This window comes from Saccostrea cucullata, unplaced genomic scaffold (assembly GCF_032062105.1).
Source record: "Saccostrea cucullata isolate Sc308-1 unplaced genomic scaffold, CSIRO_AGI_Scuc_v1 ctg105, whole genome shotgun sequence".
Taxonomy (NCBI): Eukaryota; Metazoa; Mollusca; class Bivalvia; order Ostreida; family Ostreidae; genus Saccostrea; species Saccostrea cuccullata.
The window spans coordinates 1,256,623-1,281,702 of NW_026919155.1; the positions used below are offsets into that span (position 1 = coordinate 1,256,623).

At 33.9% G+C, this 25,080-nt stretch overlaps 1 protein-coding gene across 1 annotated transcript; it reads left to right on the top strand.

Annotated features, from left to right (window-relative positions):
• The first annotated feature begins 544 nt into the window (after positions 1-544).
• LOC134281089 (NACHT and WD repeat domain-containing protein 2-like) lies at positions 545-23,115 on the top strand. Its single transcript, XM_062763558.1, has 10 exons — positions 545-695; positions 1,709-1,817; positions 4,448-4,536; positions 9,923-10,039; positions 10,279-10,482; positions 12,555-12,684; positions 14,497-14,728; positions 17,607-17,766; positions 18,096-18,266; positions 18,497-23,115. Exons 2-10 carry the CDS (start codon positions 1,715-1,717, stop codon positions 22,310-22,312), a joined length of 5,022 nt encoding a protein of 1,673 aa, XP_062619542.1. The 5' UTR covers positions 545-695; positions 1,709-1,714; the 3' UTR covers positions 22,313-23,115.
• Positions 23,116-25,080: the final 1,965 nt, after the last annotated feature.

Sequence of the window (25,080 nt, forward strand, 5' to 3'; positions counted from 1 at the left end):
CTTCTCAGCAAATACAATTTATCATTAAGTCAAATGCTGACTGACGTTTTTCATACCAATTGTTAGTCCATTATTTATACACTGGGATTTTTGTTATTTCCCGATTATCCTCCATGGCACTCCTCCATGGCACCTGATCACACCTCTGGTGTTCTGCTCTTATTTTGTATTGTTTTATGGACTTTGAGATTGAATACTCTTCGTTATCTCCATATCCTTCTACAAAGCAGCCTATTTTCATCATGTTCATTGGGAAACAATCTGGGGCTTCTTTGTGGAGCTATTTCCTATACATGTTAATAGCGCCATGAGACATGAGGTTGTTCATTTTTGTATGTTTTTCCTTTTGCAAATTGCGTTCAAGTAAAGGGGAACTGCACCAACTTCTAAATTTATTTTCACGGAAAAAGAAACTCTGTGTCATCTTGGCTCCTGTACTTATGATCATACGCTCTTCAAAAAAGGAGGTCAAAAGAGTCCCCACATCAACAACCAAAACAAACCACCTGTCCAAAATATTAATTTAAGTTTTTAACGCTGAAACTGTACATCCTTATTCTAATGGCTGTAATTGGTGTCTGTTTTTCTTTATATGCAATTTAATTTCTGCATTGATGTAATGGAAAGTAAATTGACGATGTCAAAAATATTTTTGACACTGTAACTGTTACATCCGAAAATCTGATCAGAAGGAGGTAAGTTCGTCAGCAGAGTAACCACAGCATATTTTTACTTTCTAGGACACGGTATTTTTTTTTTGTTAAAAATTCCTCTTATCCATCAACGCCAAAGTGTTACGGGCTGTAAGTAAGTATCCCTTCAACAAATATAGTGAAAGGAGATGGGTGAACTTAGCGTGCAAAAAACCCACAAGCTTCATATTTATAAAAATCATATTCAAATTGTTATTTTAGTATTTAGAGTAAAGTTCTCATCATTGATTTTTGTAAAATCATGATAAACAAAAAGTTCTGGGGAAAATTTTTCATTAAAATTTATTCTTTTATCAAGAAAAATTATGTGGTATCCATTGGGTTCGTACCCTGACAATAAAAATCCTGAGTTTCATTCTCTATTGAGACTAGCGCGCTAACCACTACGCTACACAAGTCTTGATAAAGTGTGGCATTTAAATCATGTTTGTGATATGCCCATTGACTTAAGGGACTTCAAGTATTTCTCAAAAAGATACAAAAGTTATGTCATAAACTTATATTTGTTAGGTATAGTGGGTCATTGCTCCATAATTTTGGAGACCAAAATATGCATGTTTTTATGCAAACTTTGAGGATTAACTTTCAAAAAAATGGAGAGAAGACCCACTCATAACGAAAAATAGTGTTATAGTGTGAAAAAATGACTCGTTTTGTCCTCTTTTGTGTGTGTATCATATTTCGTAGGCAAATAACTTCAATTTTCATGAGATTTGTGCAATTTGCAGAGATTTTACATAAAGTATACTTTAATGTTAGATGAAATATTAAGGAAAATTTTGATAAAATTGAGATTTAATTTTTCACCTTCATGTTTGTTGCACTATGGGCTTATCTCTCGTCATGTTCACCCATCTCCTTTTCTAGAAATTTTTTTTCCCACCTACCTTGAACTTCCGACCAAATAATAATTTTACCCTGCGGTGGAGAGGGTGATCAAACATTATTTTAAGGATGGATTTATTACAATTAATCTTTTAATTTATGATTTGCAGCACAAAATGTCAGATAAATTGAAGAAAAGTGTTCTAAGAGGATGTTTAGAGCATCTTCCCACCTTGAACTCCAGGGTTGTCAGGATCTTCATCAGTTCTACATTTACAGGTAAGATTCAGTTTATGTTTACAGGTAGGAATCAATTCTACTACAAGGTAGGAATCAGTTCTACATTAACAGGTAGGAATCTAACAATTCTACATTTACAGGTAGGAATCAGTTCTACATTTACAGGTAGGAATTAGTTCTACATTTACAGGTAGGAATCAGTTCTACATTTACAGGTAGGAATCAGTTCTACATTTACAGGTAGGAATTAGTTCTACATTTACAGGTAGGAATCAGTTCTACATTTACAGGTAGGAATTAGAATTAGTTCTACATTTACATGTAGAGATAAGTTCTACATTTACAGGTAGGTTCTACATTAACAGGTAGGAATTCTACATTTACAGGTAGGAATCAGTTCTACATTTACAGGTAGGAATTAGTTCTACATTTACAGGTAGGAACTGGTTCTACATTTACAGGTAGGAATTAGTTCTACATTTACAGGTAGGAATTAGTTCTACATTTACATGTAGAGATAAGTTCTACATTTACAGGTAGGAATTAGTTCTACATTTACAGGTAGGAATCAGTTCTACATTTACAGGTAGGAATCAGTTCTACATTTACAGGTAGGAATCAGTTCTACATTTACAGGTAGGAATCAGTTCTACATTTACAGGTAGGAATTAGTTCTACATTTACAGGTAGGAATTAGTTCTACATTTACAGGTAGGAATTAGTTCTACATTTACAGGTAGGACCAGGTTCTAGCGGGTAACACCGTAACACGAATTACCGGAATGCCCCGTAATCACCGAAATGCCCCAAAAAATCTCCGAAATGCCCCTAAAAATCACCGAGATGCCCTTACATATGTTTTTACATGATGTTTTTCATAAAAATTAATGCTTAATTTTTTCAGTTAAGCATAACTGATGGTAAAATTAATTATTTTCATGTTTTGTGCTTGAAGCGTATCGTACTTCAAAGGGCGATAACTCGTATTTGGTGATGAACTTCTAGGAAGTGAAGTCTACGATGTTTAAAATCTAAGAAATAATAATGTCTTATGATATTTCTCGGAGAAAATTAGATGGCAAATGATTGTAACTGTATGATTAAAAAAAATATCTGTGACTTTTTTTTTTGCCATTTCTTCCTTTTCTACCAACTTTTTGCTTTGTGAACCAGGTTGGACCATTTATATTTGTCTGCAGACGCCTGCTGGGGGAAAATATATATACCTGCCATTATTCATTGAGTAAATTTATCTTTTATTGTATATATTTACTTTTACAGACCATAAAGTGAATGTTTCACCAAACAAAACGAGAGAGGGGGTACCGTACACCAATTTCGTAATAAATTAGGACCGAGATGTAAGAATTGCAAAAGACAAATGCAAACATAAAATGAAAAAAAAGGTTTTAAACTATTACTTAATTAATACCCATGAGATTAGTAGTCTGTGTATACACAGTAAACGTAATTTCAGATATCCATTTGTTTCAGACGAATTAACATATTTAACACAATAAATCAAATAATTTTGTCTTAATTTTTTAAGTAATCATTAATACAAGTAAAAAACGAATTAACATATTTAACACAATAAATCAAATAAATAATCATTGATACAAGTAAAAAAATTATGAAACTTTAAAAAAAAATTGTTATTTTATAAATACAAAAACGAAACAAAACTATAATTTATTAATTTTGTTATTTTCCTTAAACATTGCAGTTCTTTTCTTTGCTAATCACCAGATGATCATATATTCTATAGGATTCATTCATACAAATTGAATAGAATTCCAAAGAGACAATCACAGTATTCAAGCATTGATTCTCGTTTACGCATCTGTTACTGTACTGATGAGAAGTGAGAGATCCAATCAAACTTTTAATAATTATATAAGATTTTAAAAAATTGTTGCATTAAAATTCCCATTTTCATATTCAGATAAAAATGAAATTTGATTAAATTCATACATGGCAAATATTTTTTTTTTTAATTAAACGTAAAAAGATCTTAAAAGTTCCATTTGCTTTAAAACTTAATATAAGGATAGGATTTTCCAGTAAAATTACACTTGTGTACTCTGTTTTTAGAAATCAAGAATATACGTATATAATATTACAAACAGTATTTTAATTGATATGAAAAATATAACTTGTGGTTTAAAATATATTCAAAAAGAAAAAGAAAGGGAAAAATTAAAAATAAGACTATTTTGGCACGTGCCTTTAATCAGTGAGAGTCATCTTTCTTAGATACTATTACATGCACAATTTTCTTTTCAAACATGTCAAATAAGAATACTTACGCCAACATTATGAAATTTTTATTCGGTATCTAGGCTCTAGAACCTTTTAAAACATCAATATTTATTAATTTTTTGTTTATATATAACAAAATAAGGGGCATTTCGGTGATTTCTTGGGGCATTTCGGTGATTACGGCCGGCATTCCGGTGATTCGTAGTACCGGGTTCTAGCTACTATTACATGTAGGAATCAGCTTAATCCTTAACTCAAAACAGGCAAACAAAAACTTTATGTAGCAATGAATAATTTAGGCTCCTTTAAATATTCATCAAAGTGCTATATTAACATTATCGTTTACAGTACTTTGCACTTTGTAAAGAATCAAATTCAGTGTATTTTTAATGGATATTTTTAAACAGATACAAGAGAAGAAAGAAATATTCTTATTGAGGAGGTGTATCCCAGACTCCAGTCCTACTGTAAACAAAACTATGGGTTGGAATTTCAGGTAATTCACATATCCCAGAAGTCCCTGTTTATTGTTTAAAGTTAAATAAGGCCATTCCAAGTTTTTTCTATGTTTAGCATCCACTCATCTTACAAAAACCTACCTACCTATTTGCAAAAAAACACACAGACCAAAAAAGAGAACACAGACTTTATAGTCATAAAAGTTACATCTTTCAAAGGATTTGATTTCAAAAATTAATTTTTCTCCTTTCTAGATCTATACTTTAGCTAAATCCATGTACTAAATTCTCAAAATATACCAAATATGAAAAACTGTAGACAGACAGATCATTACAGGAAATGGTATAACTCAAAGATTTCAACCAGAATAATCAATATCAGGTCTCCTTATTTTGTTTGTTTTTTATATTGGGTGTCAAAAACCAAGGCACATGCAGACGCTAAACATAGAAAAAACTTGGAATAGCCTAATTGCAAAATCCTACTCACTATGAAAAAAATTACATCGGTTAAAAGAAATTTTACAGAGCAGATGAATATAACAAATCTATGACTGGTATATAGAGTATGGTTAACAATCTAAGGAATATGTAAATGAATATCTCCCTTTATACAATATGTGTAGGTTTCAGTTTAACAGGTCGGAGAGAATACTCGAAATCGGGTATTATCCGTGAAATCGCGTATAATACCCGATATTATACAATATGTATTGTGCAACTTTCATTAAAAACAAAAGAATAAAGGAACGGCGCATTATGCCAGTTACTTTTACTTGTACATCAGTATCTTGTGGATTTATTTTTATTAAACCTAATTCATACGGTTGTCAAATAAGTTTAAAATCACACGACAAACACTGCTGGGGTAACAAAGATGACACAATGGCGTTATTATTTTTCAATATAATTTCTAAAAACAAATAACTACACTTCGTTTGTCTTTATTTCCCATTAAAGTATTCCATATACTTAATTTTCTAATTTGTGCACTATTCACAAAATGTGAAACTTTAAAGAAATTAAACAACTAACGCCGTGTTATGTATTTTTACTGAAAAATGTATGGCGTCCCTTTTACGTGAAATATGAATTATTCCTAACAGTTAGAGAGTACAGTATAAGCGAGTCATAATTGTATATCTCTGCCATAATAGAATACCATTATATTCAATTTTTATTATAAAGAAGAAAATAAAATAAGATTAAATAAATACCCACGGGAAAACAGGTTGAAAATAGCTTATTGAAGGTGAGTAATATTTTTTTTATGTCAATTTAGCATGGAAATTTTTATTCAAAGACACCGTAAATTTTTTGGTTGCATTTTAATCGATGCAAGATATGCTATTTTACCTTTATTTTATGCATTTGAGTGAAAATTGAGAGCGAGAAGTCATATGTACAGGATTTTCTTTTTTTGGGGGGGGGGTATAAATAAAAGTCCAATGTGTACATCTTTTCATGAGCTTATAATACATCGAATTTCTCAATTAATATAGATCGAGGTACAGTCATATTGAAATATGAATAACATAGTCAAGTTTTCACATTTCTGATAGTTTATGAACATGTTAATGAAAAACTAAAATAATGGAGTGTTCAATTGCCTTGGAAACTCTTGTCTTACTTTTTGGGAATATAATTCCTCATCGGACATTAAAATTTCATAAAAATTGTAGCCACTTCCTTTCTTTATTATACTTTTTGAAAGACAGGGTAAATTTTACCTCTTTACCTTCTATATTTTTTACCTTCTTTACCTTCTATATATATATATTTATTACCTCATTAAAAATATGCTAATACAACGCACTATCTGATTGGTTCTAGACAATATGTCACAGTTTTATTTTAGTTATTTTATCTATGATACGTATTACTCATGGCAATAACTATTCCTAATACTCATCTAAAGGGTGTTAAGAAAGTTCGTTCCACATTTTGCTTTTATTTTTGAAAAGAAATACGATGAGAAGATATTTACAATTTGTGATGTTTCATGTTTACAGAGTCAATTCTTGCTACTGATAAGGTTTTAACTGTCCTTTGTTGAATCAATAAGGGGAGGACTATATATTAAAACAGATGATTTCTGTTCAGAAAAAGTAGGGATGACGCATATTTGTGACATATATTAAGTAAAGAGGTCAAAATACCCTTTTAAATACTATGCAAAAATTATCAAATTTGTGAAAATTTTCAAAATGACAAACCAATTGTTTTGAAAAGTGATCTATCATTCTTATACCTATACGGTCATCAGCTTGTCTGATGCAAGATAAGCTATGAAGAAACAAAAATAGATTATCCTTTATTCTCACTCAAAATGACCATCATTTCTATCATTCGGGTGCTTAAAAGATGTTATATATATATTTCCATATGCAGACCTGCCAACCAAAATTGATGCTGCGGGGGGTCATGACCCAACATTCAGAATTGAAATGTTGGGTCACAGACATTTTCGTTGGGGTTTGGTAACAAAATGCTTCCTAATTTTTAGGCATCAATGCAAGCAGTCAAACACATGCATGTATATGTTATAATATTTTATTGCAGACTTAATTTTTTACTTAGGACAGGTTACCTAAAATTGCTTGTATAAGAAACTTTTAGATTGATAGTAAGATTCAGAAAATAGTTCAATGAATTTTTGCAAAGTTTTAAAAATTTAAAAAGTTTCAGGGAAACATTTGTTAGATTCTACAATGATTAATTTTCAACATATTACACAATCAGAAAATTGTAATTTGACATTACATTGAAAGATTAATATTGAAAAATTGCTGCTGCAGGGGGTGGTGGTAAGAAATATGTGCCATCTAATTTTCCATTATTAATTTTAAAACACACAAAAAATAAATTAAATGAATCAAATACTACAAAATAAATAATGAAAGATACCTAACACCCCAAACAAAACCTTAAAATCGTTAGAGTCATGATGTGACTGACAAGTGGGTATTTCCTTCAGGCTTGTCATAGCCATTTAACAAAGAAACACACCGTATAATACTACATTTTTTTTGGGGGGGGGGAGAGAAATTCAATATACTTCATTTTTAGACTCTTTTGCTTTATCTTAATATCATTTTCTTTTAACCACTACACTTAACAATAATTTCAATATATGAGAGCTGATAAAATCAGCTGTTATCAGTTATGCTTTGTAGTTTCGTTTTTTACTTTCGTTTTTAAAAAACGATCCCAATGTTTATCATATCATTGTATTTAATTAATTAATTTCTGTTTTTAATAAAATGATATTTAATTAACCTTTAAATCTATGTGGCTCACCATGCATATACCCCTTCAAATGGTTATATAATCCCCTAAATGCTCCAGGCATATTACCTGTACAGCTGTGTCAGTCTGCGATCAAGCGTGAAGTGATTTCCTGTGGCTAATTAACAGTTTTTTAACACCTCGGCAAACAAAGATACTAATCTGTGTGCATTGAATAAACAAGATGTTCATATCCTGATTTATAAAACACAAATCGGAAATTTTAGGATGAATTTTCAGATCTTTCTTGTTGAGACAAACATGTTTAATTAATATTGGGTCAAAAAATTGGGATGATCGATTTGCGGGTGAAAACAATGACACACCGCGGGTCATTATGAGTGGGGGGTGAGAGGTCAATTTTGCGGGTGTAACCCACCGAATGCGGGTCACTTGGCAGGTCTGCCATATGGAAGAAAAATCCTACAATTTCCTGCAAGAAATGAATTGCTATAAATCCAAAGCACATTCTTGTGATTTTGTCAGACTTGAAAATTCATCTCTTTAGTTAAGCACTACTTTGAAATTTTTGAAAATATTTCATCCTGGAACGAACTTTCTTAACACCCCCTATAATAAAAAAATGTGTTAAAAAATAAACAAGAATTCTACTTACTTGTAGTCTCATATTGTGTTAGAAAATAACAGGTTGCTTTTTGTTTACCTATATGATATTTATTTGATGAATAAACTACAATTAAAAATAAATAGTTATGTGACATTCAAAGAGAGATCTCTTGGACACATATAAACACAGCTGATGTTGTTTTGTCAGAGGTGGTCAGAAACCTTTCTTTTGAAGTCGCCAAGAAATGGTAAAATATTGATGACTTAGCGAAATTAAAGATGAAAGTTATGTTCTCTCATAAGCTGTATTCCTGAAACTATCACTGTCTCTGCTAAAATGTCGAAGACATATTCTGCAAATATGTATGAATGATAAAAAAAAAGATTTTCAAAAAAGAGAAAGAGGTTTTTTAGCCGAAATTTTAGACATTTTTATCGTTACATTATTTATACATTCATAAATAAATTTGATTTTATGCACAAGATGAATGTGAAAGTAATTAATGACGCATAATTAGATACGATAGACAATCCCTTGTTTATACATGGCATCATGTCTTGTGTGTGAAATGTGTTTCCGTACAATTTGATTTATTTACAAATTGTTCATGTTTGTCGTGTTGATGAGGCATTAATAAACTAAATTCTGATACTTTACCATTCTGTTGTGTTGGGAATGAACATTAGGAAGATGCATATACTTTCAACATTATGAAAAATATAAAGCAAATCGAATGCCTTTTTGTGTGCAGATCATGAAATGTACTGATCTCCACGGGTATTTGTTGTCCTGAGCGCATTAATCTTGACGCCCATATTCTTACTTGGCTAGTGATACCTTTAGAAAACATGTGTATCTAAATGAAAGTTAACTCGGCAACATGCGCCATCCCCTTGTTTAAGTTTTATTAGGTGATTACACCTCCTATACCCGATTTCGCGGATTCAACGATACCCTAATATCGGGTATTATACGCGATTTCACGGATAATACTCGATTTCGAGTATTCTCTCCGACCTGTTTAACTGTAGCAGTCTTCATTTTACAGGTATCTCATTTTATACAATATGTGTAGGTCTCTGTTTAACTGTAGCAGTCTTGATTTCACAGGCATCTCCCTTTATACAATATGTGTAGGTCTCAGTTTAACTGTAGAAGTCTTGATTTCACAGGCATCTCCCTTTATACAATATGTGTAGGTCTCAGTTTAACTGTAGAAGTCTTGAATTTACAGGTATGATTATCTCCCTTTATACAATTGGAATATTTCCTTCCATAAAATATTTGTAGGTCTCAGTTTAACTGTAGCAGTCTTGATTTCACAGGCATCTCCCTTTATACAATATGTGTAGGTCTCAGTTTAACTGTAGCAGTCTTGAATTTACAGGTATGATTATCTCCCTTTATACAATTGGAATATTTCCTTCCATAAAATATTTGTAGGTTTCAGTTTAACTGTAAGAGTCTTGATTGACAGGTGTGAGTATCTCCCTCTGTACAATATCTGTAGGTTGCAGTTTAACTGTATGTGTAGGTGTCAGATTAACTGTAGAAGTCTTGATTGACAGGTGGTGGACATGAGATGGGGGGTTCCTGAAGAGGCCTCAGATGACCACTCTACTTCTGCCCTTTGTCTGGCTGAAGTTCTTAACTGTCAAAATCTGTCCACAGGGCCAAACTTTGTGGTAAAAAAGGAAACATTCAAACAAACAATGTGCTGTAGTACACAAATGACTATGCATAAAAACTTGAGCATTTTTTTCTGTGAATATATTTTTTACTGAAATAAAGTCTGACACAAGAAACAAGAAATTTTCATGATCTCATAACTCAAGTCAATATTGAAAAAAATATAATATAGCATGTAAGTCTGATTTATCAATTAACACAGTAAAAATAGCCTTATTTGTAAAAATATTTTCAGACATTTCTGAATCAGCGACATGGATACCGGGCCTTGCAGACAGTTATACCTGGGGAGGAGTTTAATCAGCTGATGGGGGCTCTGAAGACTATGGGAGAGGACCTGTCCTCATTTAATATCTGGTACAAGGAGGACACAAATTCCATTCCTCCTGTATTTGTCCTCCAGCAAATCAGCAGTGTCATCCCTAATTACAAAATAAAGGTTACCTGTATTATTCATTATTACATGATTTACTTACTAACAGTGTACATCTTTTTAAAACTGCCCCAAAATTAAGATATGAATAAATATTAAGGTAATGGTTTTAAAGCAATAATGCATGTTCATTATATGAGTATATAGAATAGATCATTTCTGTGTTTTTTCAGAATCAGTTACAGTACTGTGGAACCATCAGATTTTGTGATAGCCCAATTTTTTGTGGAATTTATTGGTATTTTACCCCTCATCACAAATTAACATCTTCCACAAATTAATAAACTTTGTTACTAAGTCATATTTCCTTTTGTAGGCACAAGAAAATAGATAAAATTACGTCCCCTTGAGTTCTGTCAAATTAAAACAATGCACAGAAATTGGTCCCCACTACTTTAAGTGATTCCACTGTATCAGAAAATGTTGATTTAATTGATTATTTTGTGGAGTAATTTTTTATTAGATTTACAAGGAAAACATTGTTTTCAAAGAAAATATTTGTATAGACTAGAAAAATATCAATGTTTTGCTCATTTTTCTCACTTGAATTATTTTTTTTAATGAAGATTGTTTCTTATCACTACTGAAAGCTTATAACCTAGCTCTTGGTGTGACAGTAATGGTTTTACAGTAAATTATAATCAATATGTTTATGGAAAAATGTTAATGTTTTTGATTCTAGATGGTAAACATTTCTGTTTAAGTCTGAAATGAGAAAAAATTATAAATCATGGAAAAATACAACTTAAGTAATTTTAGTGTCCCCCGCTTTCACTGAAAGTGGGGGATATTAATTTGGGTCTGTCCGTCCGTCCATCTTTCTGTCTGTCTGTAACGCTTTCATTTCCGCATGATATCTCGAGAACCCTTTGAGCTTTCACAATGAAATTTTGCATAGCAACTCCCTATAGCCTAAAGAAGAACCATATAGACAAATTTTGCATTCTAAGAGTTATCTCCCATTGTCGGCGTAACGATAATTTTTCCCACTTTGTTACCTGTTAATAGTTTTAAATTTCAAATGTTATAGGACAGTTTCGATCTGTACCTGTATTGCCAGAGAAGGGGCAACATGAAAAACATAGTGAGCATATTCATATAGATTTCATTTCTAAGATACTGACCCATGAAATTGGTAAGGTTATAGAAGGAAAACTGCCTTATGTCGGTTGACCCAGATTGACTCCACAAAGGGGAATAACTTTTGTAAATGTGAAAGACATCTATTGATTTTGAGATCAAAAGGTCGAAGGTCAAGGTCATACATTCTGTCTGTTTTAACACTTGGTCCCCTATTGATTTTTAGGGCAAAAGGTCAAAGTTCAAGGTCATAAATTCATACATTTCATCAGTGTGTAACACTTTTGTTTCCGAGCAATATCTCTAGAAGATTTTGAGCTTTTGCAATGAAATTTATACCAAAACTCCCTCGGGCCTCTCTCGTCCCTCTCAAAGTTTTCTGCCCCGTTTCTTTTATAAGTATTTATTGTATTAAATGTCTTTGGCACTATTTTTAGCACAGGGGCATGTGGAGAGTTATTACATATAATACAGGTTGTCAGTGGACTTTTTGTCCCATGCTTTCAATCTTCTATACACATAATAAAGAATAAGCAATCAAGTCTTTATTTACATATTGGCATTTTTTATTTAATGCAATATACATGTATATATTTAATAATTCTATAAATTCGGGGGGTGGGGGGTGGGGGGGGTGGGGGGTTCCGATTTACCCCCCCCCCCCCCCCCCCTCTGAACTGCATACAGTAAAACTCGTTTAGTACGAACACGGATATTGAGAAATCACGGATATAGCGAAGTCATTTTAAATCTACCTCTATGTAAACTTAATGAATTTCTTATACGGATATAACGAATTATGGATATAGCGAAGTAATTTCAAAGGTCCCAGCGACTTCATTATAACCGAGTTTTGCTGTATGATCTTCTTACCCTAAGCGGGGTACACAAATTCTCTGAATTAGCTTGTATTTATTTCTTTGGGGTACATACTATTAAGCTGTAAAGAAAATTACCATATAACTAATGCTAATGTTGTTGAATTATATATTATATAGGACCCTGAAGCAATGAGGAACTGGGAAAGAGTGGCAGAGGAAATGCGGGAGAAGTTACAGAAAGCCAGTCAGCATTGTCTTGAGGGAGGAAAAATGACAGAAGAGGAAAAGCACAAGTACTTCATGTCAGGTAAATATTTTTTCCCATAACATTTTACCAATTCTCTCAAATCTATGTACATAACATTCAATCTGAGCACATATGTTTCCTATGTTCTCCTTAAAGAATAAGCTAGGTTACATGTTTATTTACTTTCATTAACATATTTTGATATCTACTATGCTTCTGAATGTTTATATGCAAAATGCTTCTGATGTTTTTTGTTATTTATCATCCCTCGTAACACCGGCCTGTAGAACAAGTCTCCATGTCCCACAGTGGATTCAAACCTGCAACGTTAGGATCAGGCTCCTTATTCCACGAATTTAGAGCAGACACTCTAACCACTGATCCACACTCGGGCAACAATGTGCTAATGTGAAAATTTTTTAAATAGTTGGCAAAGAGGGACAACTTTTGATAAAATTGACAAATGCAGTAACCCAAACAAGTTTGTTATCCAGTTGTTTAAACTCTGTCTGCAGGTCTTTGTAGCAAGTTATTCTTAGATGGGAATATATTAGGTTTGCAGTCACATAATATGTTTTGAGTTCTTTTCATGATTTAAAACATCATGGTCGCTCAGTTGGTAGAGTGCTCGCTCTGTGATCGGAAGGTTGTAAGTTCATATCTTGGCCACAACTGACCTAAGTCAACGAAAAATATAGGCAGCAACTGTTCCTTCAATATGCTCTGGCCACTTTGAAGTGAAAGTTGTTGGTCCTTTGAATGAGATCTTAGTGACAAAGGCCTTGTGTCATGGCAGGTGTTGGCACAAAAAAGATCATTCACTGCCCAATGACCCTGAGTGCCATGTAATGGTCACAATATGAAGCCCTTTACAATATCAATCAATTATGATTTAAAAATAACACAGTAAAATGTATACTGTAAACCAATTATTATACGCGTCATTTTTTATTTTCAAAAACAACTAATCCGCGATTATATTTCCGCGAACAAGTGGTCATATTTTTTTTATTTCCACAAGTATTTTATTTTTTGCATCAAAATTTCATACCCGCTCATAAACTAGGTAAAATGCTACCGTGAGTACTGCTTATGTATTATTTAAGACATTCTGTGAATTGCGTCTATTTAAAATCTTATATCCGCACCTAATGTAGGTAAAATGTTACCATGAGTATACTTCTTATGCATTATTCACGATGCTCGAATGAAAATCGGTAAAATCGAGGAGATATTAAGTTGGTTTAAAACTCCTAAGTGTAAAAATACCTCGTGCTAATTGGGTAATTGATGCTTTACAAGATCTCAAACCTGCAACGTTAGGATCAGGCTCCTTATTCCACGAATTTAGACATGCTAATGTGAAAATTTTTTAAATAAGCCAAAGGGCAATTATTATAAATGGTTGGGACGGAGCAGGACTGGGCCATAATTAGTCATAATTAACCAGGCTATCTCTAACTCGTCTGTGACAATAAATGAACAATAATAACACAAGCTGAAAAATTTATTGACATTTTAATCGTTTTAGACAAATATTTTTAGATTTTCCATTCGTTTATATATTTTTTCTGAATGTTTGTAATAAAACTTCAACTGCTTCTAGAACACTAAAATTCTTCCGTGATTACTTATTGAACCTTCGGGATCGGTACTCAAAAAAGGGCAAATAACTCTAATAATAACATGGGAAATTGAACAACTGGTTGGTCCTTTGAATGAGATCTTAGTGACATATCCTTGTGTCATGGCAGAGGTTACATTCACTGCCGGAACCCTGAGTGCCATATTTATCGCACGTGTATAATACTTGGTTTACAGTAGATTACATGTACTTGTATTAAGATGTATGGTACATTGTTTCTGAAATAGTGACAGAAGAGGAGATAGAGCAGGGAATCTTGAAGTCTCCTGGAAATCCCGTCGACCACTGCCTGTGTTTTGTTAGGATCATCGAGGACATTGATAAGAATCTGGGTCACTCTAAAGCTTGGAGGTACATTGATATGACTGGAAGTACTGTAAACCAGGAGGCACAGAAGCTACTGAACCAACTCAGGGAGGACAAGCTACCGAGGGTCGTCAGCAAAGACAAGATACAAAGGTATACTATAGTCAGTAAAGACAAGATACAAAGGTAAACTGTAGTCAGTAAAGACAAGATACAAAGGTATACAGTGTCAGCCAAGACAAGATACAAAGGTATACTGTAGTCATCAAGGACAAGATACAAAGATATATAGTAGTCAGCAAAGACAGTATACTGTAGTCAGCAAAGACAAGATACATATATATTATTATAACAGTAACTTGATCGAAGGGTAGTATCACTTCGAGTTGACAGGCGCAGATCATCAGATCTAACGATCTAACGATCTGATGATCCGTGCCTGTCAACGAGACGTGATACGGCTCTTCAGATCAAGTTACTGTTATAATGATAAATTTATTATATACCCCCTCATAACTAGCAAAATATAGCAAAAGAAAACTTTAGAGATCAATTGCATATCATTTATCCATAAAACAAAGCATAATAACAAGGGACTTTTTAACGCACAAGAAAAATAACGTCATATTTCTGCGTACTACGTCATCACTTTCAGAGAGTGGTGATATGGATTCAGAAAACAACATGTTGGTGATCCAGAAAATCGGATCACGACATCACTCAATAGCGTAAATTCAACAGTAAAATTGGGTGATACACATTAGGTATATAATAAAAAGGTATACTGTAGTCAGCAAAGACAAGATACAAAGGTAAACTGTAGTCAGCAAAGACAAGATACAAAGGTATACTGTAGTCAGCAAAGACAAGATACAAAGGTATACAGTAGTCATCAAACACAAGATACAAAGATATATATTAGTCAGCAAAGACAAGATACAAAGATATACTGTAGTCATAAAGGACAAGATACAAAGGTATACAGTAGTCATCAAAGACAATATACAATGATATACAGTAGTCAGCAAAGACAAGATACAAAGGTATACAGTGTCAGTAAAGACAAGATACAAAGGTATACTGTAGTCAGCCAAGACAAGATACAAAGGTATACTGTAGTCAGCAAAGACAAAATACAAAGGTATACTGTAATCAGCAAAGACAAGATACAAAGGTATACTGCAGTCAGCAAAGACAAGATACAAAGGTATACTGTAGTCAGCAAAGACAAGATACAAAGGTATACTGTAGTCAGCAAAGACAAGATACAAAGGTATACTGTAATCAGCAAAGACAAGATACAAAGGTATACTGTAGTCAGAAAACACAAGATACAAAGGTATACTATAGTCAGCAAAGACAAGATACAAAGGTATACTGTAGTAAATAAAGACAAGATATAAAGGTATACTGTAGTCAGCAAAGACAAGATACAAAGGTATACTGTAGTCAGCAAAGACAAGATACAAAGGTATACTGTAGTCAGCAAAGACAAGATACAAAGGTATACTGTAGTCAGCAAAGACAAGATACAAAGGTATACTGTAGTCAGCAAAGACAAGATACAAAGGTATACTGTAGTCAGCAAAGACAAGATACAAAGGTATACTGTGTCAACAAAGACAAGATACAAAGGTATACTGTAGTCAGCAAAGACAAGATACAAAGGTATACTGTAGTCAGCAAAGACAAGATACAAAGGTATACTGTAGTTAGCAAAGACAAGATACAAAGGTATACAGTAGTCATCAAACACAAGATACAAAGATATATAGTAGTCAGCAAAGACAAGATACAAAGATATACTGTAGTCATAAAGGACAAGATAAAAAGTTATAGAGTAGTCATCAAAGACAATATACAATGATATACAGTAGTCAGCAAAGACAAGATACAAAGGTATACAGTGTCAGTAAAGACAAGATACAAAGGTATACTGTAGTCAGCAAAGACAAGATACAAAGGTATACTGTAGTCAGCAAAGACAAGATACAAAGGTATACTGTAGTCAGAAAACACAAGATACAAAGGTATACTGTAGTCAGCAAAGACAAGATACAAAGGTATACTGTAGTCAGAAAACACAAGATACAAAGGTATACTGTAGTCAGCAAAGACAAGATACAAAGGTATACTGTAGTCAGCAAAGACAAGATACAAAGGTATACTGTAGTCAGAAAACACAAGATACAAAGGTATACTGTAGTCAGTAAAGACAAGATACAAAGGTAAACAGTGATAGTAAAGACAAGATACAAAGGTATACTGTAGTCAGCAAAGACAAGATACAAAGGTATACTGTAGTCAGCAAAGACAAGATACAAAGGTATACTGTAGTCAGCAAAGACAAGATACAAAGGTAAACTGTAGTCAGCAAAGACAAGATACAAAGGTATACTGTAGTCAGCAAAGACAAGATACAAAGGTATACTGTAGTCAGCAAAGACAAGATACAAAGGTATACGTAGTCAGCAAAGACAAGATACAAAGGTATACTGTAGTCAGCAAAGAATACAAAGGTATACTGTAGTCAGCAAAGACAAGATACAAAGGTATACTGTAGTAAATAAAGACAAGATATAAAGGTATACTGTAGTCAGCAAAGACAAGATACAAAGGTATACTGTAGTCAGCAAAGACAAGATACAAAGGTATACTGTAGTCAGCAAAGACAAGATACAAAGGTGTACTGTGTACTCTGGCCTCCCTTGTCTTTGTAAGGAAAGTCATGAAAGTAATCATTGTAAAGAACAATTGAAAAATTTGGCCTGATTTACTGGTATTCTGTAAAAAAAAATTGTGTACTTGATAAAAAAATATTCAGACTCAAACAATGAAATACACAATATTTAACAAATCACTGTAACCGAGAGATTATAGAAAAAAAATTTTGAGATTGAAAGTAAAGAGGTATAAAAAAATTCAATTACCTTGTACATGTACCGGTACTGGGTAAATACCATCTTGAAAATTTATAAATCTTTTTAAAACAAAATAGAATTTGTTTGAATTAGAACATGAACTTTTTTAGGTCCCTAGTGAAGTGGAGTGACAAGGAGGGTATTAACAGAGAGGACCACAAAGGATACCTCAAACATTTTGCTGAGCAGTTTTATGGTGGCATAAAAAGTCTGCTCGACAAATCTATATCCATGGAAAGTGAACTGTCTAAAGACAATCTGTACATTGAGGTAATTGAATGAAGTAAATTCAGACAGAATTGAAAAGTGTATTGGATACTTTGAATAGTACATGGTTGTGGATTATAGTTTTGTTCTCTCTGCACTCTGAAAGAGACCAACATTGACCCAAAATCTGTGTACATTGTAGTAATTTTTATTATTACTGCTGGCAATACACTTTTTAAATTTTTTTTTTTGAATTTGACCTTTGATCATAAGAAATTTACTTAATGTCTGCATCACTGTTAGACAGTGTGTGAAATAATGAAAAGCATTATGACAATGAATAATAAGTATAAGGAAAAAGTGCATGAAAGTATACTGGTATAATTCTGTAGGTATTACAACACCTGACCATGGCTAAAGAGAGATGTGCCATGTTCCACGGTCGACAGGAAATCCTAGACAAAATTTCCAGCTATTTAAGAGAAGGAGAAAAAGAACCCTTCACAATCTACGGTCCTTCAGGCAGTGGAAAAACATCCATCATAGCAGAGGCTGCTAGAAGGGTAGGAAACATTGAAAGCAAATAAAATAAAATAAATATATTAATGTGTGAATCTTCTATAGGCTCTTGTACTGATGTAAGTTGAAAGAATTTTATAAGAGCAAAAAATGTACAAGACTTTTTCAGCACATTTAAGCATTTAATTTGGCTTTACACAATCTCACTGAATAAACGGTATTGTTATCCTTTAGAATATAACTTCTGAAGCTTTTAACTCTTTGCTACTTGTAGGTGCCATTTGAGTACCATAAAGAGGCAGTGGTGATTCTGAGGTTCCTGGGAACGTCCCCAGACAGCAGTAACCTTCGTCGTCTGCTGCGCAGTCTCTGCAGCCAAATTCTGTACAACGTGTCAGGAAGGGCTGAGAATGTTCCAGAAGAGTTTGATGAATTGGTGATTCTATTTCAAGGACTCTTGGAAGAATACAACTCGGACAGACCCTTAGTCATTCTCCTGGACTCACTTGATCAGCTCACTGAAGATCACGCTGCATACAAACTCAGATGGCTGCCCAGGACACTCAAATCTAATGTCCGGATCGTCTTGTCTTCTTACATTGAGACTGTAGAAATCGTTACTAATTTGAAAGCACTGTTTCATCCTAAAAGTTTCACCATTGTTCCAGTTTTGGGGGAAGATCTGGGATTTCAGATTCTAAAGGTTTGGTTAGAAGGAAGCAATAGAACACTGACATTAGAACAGTTTGATGTTGTCCACAAAGCTTTTCAAGTTTGTAGTCTCCCTCTTTTTGTAAAACTAGTCTTTGAGAATATTCTGGTGTGGAAGTCATATACCCCAATTGATAAATGTGTCCTACAAACAACTTTACAAGAAAGTATATCCTCATTACTTGGACATTTGGAGAACAAGCATGGAAGGATGTTTGTGGAGAGGTCCTTTGCTTACCTGACTGCGTCATTGTCAGGTTTGAGCGAACTGGAGTTTGAGGATGTCATGTCAATAGACGACACGCTGCTGACAGAAGTCTTCAAATTTCAGCTTCCTCCTATCAGAAGAATCCCCTCCCTGCTGTGGATGAGACTAAAATATGATGTACAGAAGTACATTGTGGACAAAGAAGTGGACGAGACCAGGGTAGCTTTCTGGTATCACAGACAATTTATCGAAGCCAGTCAGGAACGCTATCTAAAAAATCCAGTCTTTGCTGCTGAGATTCATTCCAATCTGGCAGATTATTTTCTCGGAAAATGGTACAATGTGCCAAAACCATTCAAATACACTGCAGAACAAGTCAAGAAGTATAGCCTTTCTTCAGCTGATTCTGCAGCAGACAGGAAAATAGCTAATCAACCAATCAAATTTATCTATACAGATCAAGATGGAAATACACAAATCAGGTTTAACAAAAGAAAACTGAACAAATTGCCATTCCACTTAGCAAAAGCAAACAGAGAAGAAGAATTAAATAACATTTGTTTGTACAATTACCATTTTGTATTTGCAAAAATCAAGGCTACTTCAGTGATACAAGTTCTGAGTGACTTTATATATACTAAAGCTGGTAAGTCCAGTGTCTTAGAAAAAGTGTTGAAGTCTTGTCAGTCCAGCCTGCAGAGGTACCCAGATTCCTTGGCATTTGAAGTTTGTGGGCACATGCTGTCTTATTTGACTGAGAAAAGATCCAGCCCTGAAAAAACACTAGTGACAGAATGTTTGAAAGTTTCAGAAGAACAAGAGAAGCCCCTTCCTTTCATGATGTGTTACAATGTCCCAAGTGAAGCCTTGGTGTACAAGCTTGAGAATCAAAAACTTCCATATGGGAACACACACATAGCAGTATCTACAGATGGTAAACATCTTGTTGCCTTAGCAGAAAAGAACCTTGTGTTTTTCTGGGATTTGACCATTGGAGAATTAGAATGTGAACTTCAAATTTTTAATCCAGATACATGCAAATTGAACATTATGGGCTCCAAAAGCAGTGACAATGTGGTGTATTTTTCATCAACATATCAAAAAACAGTACACCCTTTCATCGTAGTGAACATACAGACATCAGAGGTCAAGAAATCAATGATTCTTGGGAAAAATTACCCTGCTGTGGCAATGGCTGATTCTCTCCAATATGGCCTGACTGACCAGAGGATATTTAGTCTTCACAAAGGTCACTCTGCAGACGTCTTTAGCTCAGAGACTGGTCAGCATGAACACAACTTTGGTATTTCTGCAGACGACATGGTTATATCTCCAGATGAAAAGCTTGTAGTATTTCATTTGAAATCCACAACTACTTACGTTATGTATGGTGTGAAGAATTTGGCTGAGCTCACCAGACTGGAAGTGGCTGGTCCTCCTGTTTCCCTCTGTCTCTCCCCTACAACTAATGAGGCCTTTGTTCTGTTTGGAGATACAGGTCAGGTTCACATGGTCAACACAAACAAGGATGATGGCAGTGTGGGTCAGATCCTCAGTGAAATCAGGTCACCAGACGGTCAAAAAATTCAAGAAGCCATGATGTCTTCCAGTGGTAACTTCCTCATTCTGAGAACAGACGAGGGATTTTTCTCCTGGAATTACAAATCAAACAAACTTCACAAAGAATTCAAAATTCCAAATGCTCTCAAACCAGAACATCGTGTTTTAGATATGTTTGGAATTTTACTACCTGATGACAAGGCTTTCCTTATTGGATATGAAGGTCACCTTATATTGTGGGATGTTACAAAAGGTAGAATTAAAGCAAGCATAGAGGCCTACAAGTCAAAGCTGAGCTTCATAATCATCAACACTGCCAGAAGTCTGGCAGTAACTACCTCAAAAAGGAACAATTCAGTTCAGGTGTGGAATTTGAATGCCATGGAAGCAAGTAACTCAAAGTTTCAACCTTTGACAATGAAGACAAGTCCAAGGTATATTGATGTGTGCAAGACAGGTGAATTAGCAGTAGTAAGGGGACACCGTGCTAATGATGTGTCCGTTGTGGATCTGGTAAATGGGCGTGTCAAGATGAGTATATCTGACCTGTATCACTTTATGAGACCCGTGGTTTCTCCCGATGGAGCTCATGCCATTTTGCGGGAATACCATGGGGAGAGTGTTATTAAAATTTGGGACACTGCGACTGGACATATGGTATGTTCTCTTCCACTGAGCAGTCTTGAGGTGAAACACTACAAATGTTCCAATTCGAGGGTGTTGGTGAAAACTCAGGTTGAAAATGACTCGACATTCAGTTTCTGGGACATGAAAACGGGAGAGAAACTTCATTCCATTAGAATGAATTATGTAAATATTGGGGAAATCATTCTGGAAATGACACATTCTGATGACGAAATTTTAGTTTCTAGAAATCAGAAAGGTGAAGATGTAGGAGCCTGTGATTTATTGCTGGTAAACGTCCACTCTGGTGAGGAACTTTTCACCGTACCGGGTGTGAACCCATCTAGAATACAGCCAATAGGAGATAGTGGGTACTTATTTCTGTCAGAACAGGTTGAAGGTGATATGCAATATCTCATCATCTTGGACACAAAAATCAGAAAAATTATCAAAAAAGAGAAAACAAACCCAATGCCCCAGTCTTTTCTGAGTCTCGATTTTGCTGGGCGTTATGGGATTGACAGAGCTTTGAATTTGTACGACTTGACAACACTTAAACATATACACCAGTTTGATATAGAAGAAAAGGAGGTAATGAAGAAAAATGTCAAAACCAAAGCCACTGCTCCCAAGATGATGCCTAATGGTCAGGTTGCTGTGTGGCTTAATATTCGGGGAGGGTTACTTAAAGTGGGGAGCATCAAGGAAAAAGAAATTCTGAGTGTGTTTCCCGTGCACAGCATTCCGATCAATTTAGACGTCTCCATGAAGGGGCTGATAATTGTGGGGTGTGAGGATGGGAGAATCATGCTGCTCCAGTTGCCTGACTACTCTACTGAATCCAAGGACAGACTCTCTGTGTTTGTAAGTGAAGTGTCTCAGAGATTAATCAGACTTTCCAAGGATGTGTACACTGGTGTGACTAAAAGGAGCAACAGACCACAGGGACAGCAAAACAAGAAATCAAGTGTTTGTGCAATAGTATAAAGGTTGAATCAAGATTGTTATATGTTAAAAAACATGTAGAGATGAAATGGGGGCAAGTACAGACAAGAGGATGGATCTGCTTGAACAATTGTTACTGAATACTAGTCTAGTCATCTTCAGAAACTCTAGGCCCATCTCGCATATGATTATCAATATGCATACGGGATACTGCCTTGGGTTTCCAATGTTATATTCTATTTTGCTGATCTCTGACCTTCCTATTTCTTTCAGTTTTTGGTAACATAGCTTTTTGGCAGTTTATTTTGTTTTATACTTCTATAGATTTTTACAGAGCTGTATTATTTTTAGATGACCATTAAGGGCCATAGGCCTCTTGTTTTATGTCTTAACTGTATCTTTTTCTCTGTTAGATGTAAGAAAGTGAATCCTCGTTAGTTGATTCTTTTTGGACCTGTCTCCTAGAAGATATATAACCACTGTTATTTTTTATATATACATGTTATGTACTCTGAAGTTGCCATTTGTTAGACTGTTTTTGTGGATTAAATTGATATTTATAAGACTGTGATAAATTTGCAATATTTCAAGTCTCAAGTCAATATTGCATATGCTGTGATAGAATTGGATATTATTTTAAATTTTCTATTTTTGTACTGCTTTAGGGTAAAACATATAACATTTAATATTCCATGTACCGTTACATTAATCTTACTGATGTTACAATTCTAGAGTCTTAGTCAAGCTTATTTTGAGGCATTATTTTTAAAATCTTTTTTTTTAGATTGTCTTTTAGCATTAATTTCCACTTAGGCAATTAAAACAAATTAAGTTCTATTTATTATATTTCTACTTAAATTATTTACTAATGACAATAAAAATGTTTAAAAAAATATATATATATATATATATATATATATATATATATATACATGTATATATATATATATGAGATATATACATGTATATATATGTGTATACTGTATGCAACTTAAAATACACAGGAACTCATCTGATATTTGCAGTCAAAGATTGGCAACAATTTTAGAATTCCAAAAATAATATGAAAGTACATTTATACTGTAAAATCACATATTTATGTGGGGGTCAAATTTTGGAGGTTTAATGAGGAAAAAAAAAACATTGGTTTGTGGGGATTTGATTTCATGGTTGGAAAATGTTAAGTAGTAAATAATGCATGTGAAATTTTAAACATTTTGTGGTAGTCATAAATCCATGTGTCTCTCCATTAACCTAAAGAACAACCAAAATTAAACCCTCACTAAAATAATTGATTTCACAGTGTTAAGTACAAAGAAAAACTGCCACAGCCACAAACATAATGTTAAATTGATACCTGGAGGAATTTAAATTTAGACTGAATTCACTTGGCCTGCAGCCTTTTTATGAGATTGAGAACCAAGACTTTCTCTCTTGATTCACAAGTATTTGATACTGGTCTTAATATATAGGTGTAATTTATAGGAATTAAAACAAATTAAAAGGGGCTTTATAATCCAGCTCATTAAAAGCCTATACAAATGGACAAAAATTACATGCATACTGTGCAAGTCATCTATAGATTTATCTGAGTAGATGAGGAAGAGATGATATCTCAATTAGAAAAATGTAATTTGTAACATATTACCAGAGGGTCTCTGATATTATACAGATTACTCAAAAGATCCATGAGCCTCCTCCTTTCTTTATTTGGATATTTTATTAGAAAAAGATGTTAATGATGATAAACCTAACAGCCAAGGTTTGTGATAAATGTAGTAACATAACATATTCATTTTTTCAATCATCAAAGTCCCTTACTTCAATGTTTTCCCTAAGAACCAGCAACCAGCCAAATTGACCGATTCAATTGACAAAAATGCCGCTTTGAAATAACAATTTGTTATAAGATCCACCGAGATTTTGTTCATAAACCTCATACCCTAGACTTTTACAACTGATCTCTAATCCTTTACTTTGAAATAAAAGGAAAACACTGTACTTATGTAGCAATATATATCCTGATCACCTAAATATATACAGGGTTTATGTATAATTCAATACTTGAGGGTCTCTATGAGTGTACAATTTCTAAAGCAAAAGCAAGTTACTGATGAACAAGTTGAAGAAACAAGGATGACAACTGTATTATTTGAAGTCAAGTTTTTGGTGGATACAATGGCCTTGTCAGCAAATATAATAACCTATCATTTTTTTTATCATGACAATGAGTACATGGCAGGAGTGACCAGTTGGCAGGGGATACTCCCTCCTCTATGGCACTTGATCCCACCTCTGGTGTTTTTGGAGGTCCATGTTTGTTCTGCTCCCATGTAGATTCCTTTAAATGGACTTTGAGGTTGAATACTGTTCATTGGCTCCATATTTCATTCCTCATTTTATACTTCAGAACTCATTTATTTTAAAGCTTTATGCCTAGGGCATCTCCCATCAGACTCATGCATTGGTATTAATGTATACCTGCCCAACTACCTTTCCATCTCTTGGAGCTCAGAGAGGAAAAAGTGTGTCAATTGAATAATTAGATGGCAGCTGTGATCGGTTGGCAGGGGATGCTCAGTCCTCCATGGCACCTAATCCCACCGCTAATGTTTTGGTGTTCAGTGCTCTGCTAGCTCCTATTTTGTATTCTTTTATGGACTTTTGATCTTGAATACTGTTCTTTATCTCCATAATTATCTTTCATGAGGACTTGGTAGACAAAAGAGGAAATTCCTATATATAATGAAGTTGAAAAAAATCTGAAATATTATATTTTTACATATTGGATACTTTTAAAATGCTATTTT

Coding starts and splice junctions, on each gene's coding strand:
- LOC134281089 (XM_062763558.1), top strand. CDS start 1,715: ATGTCAGATAAATTGAAGAAAAGTGTTCTAAGAGGATGTTTAGAGCAT. Junction 1,818..4,447: donor CATCAGTTCTACATTTACAG/GTAAGATTCAGT, acceptor ATTTTTAAACAG/ATACAAGAGAAGAAAGAAAT. Junction 17,767..18,095: donor AAGACAATCTGTACATTGAG/GTAATTGAATGA, acceptor ATAATTCTGTAG/GTATTACAACACCTGACCAT.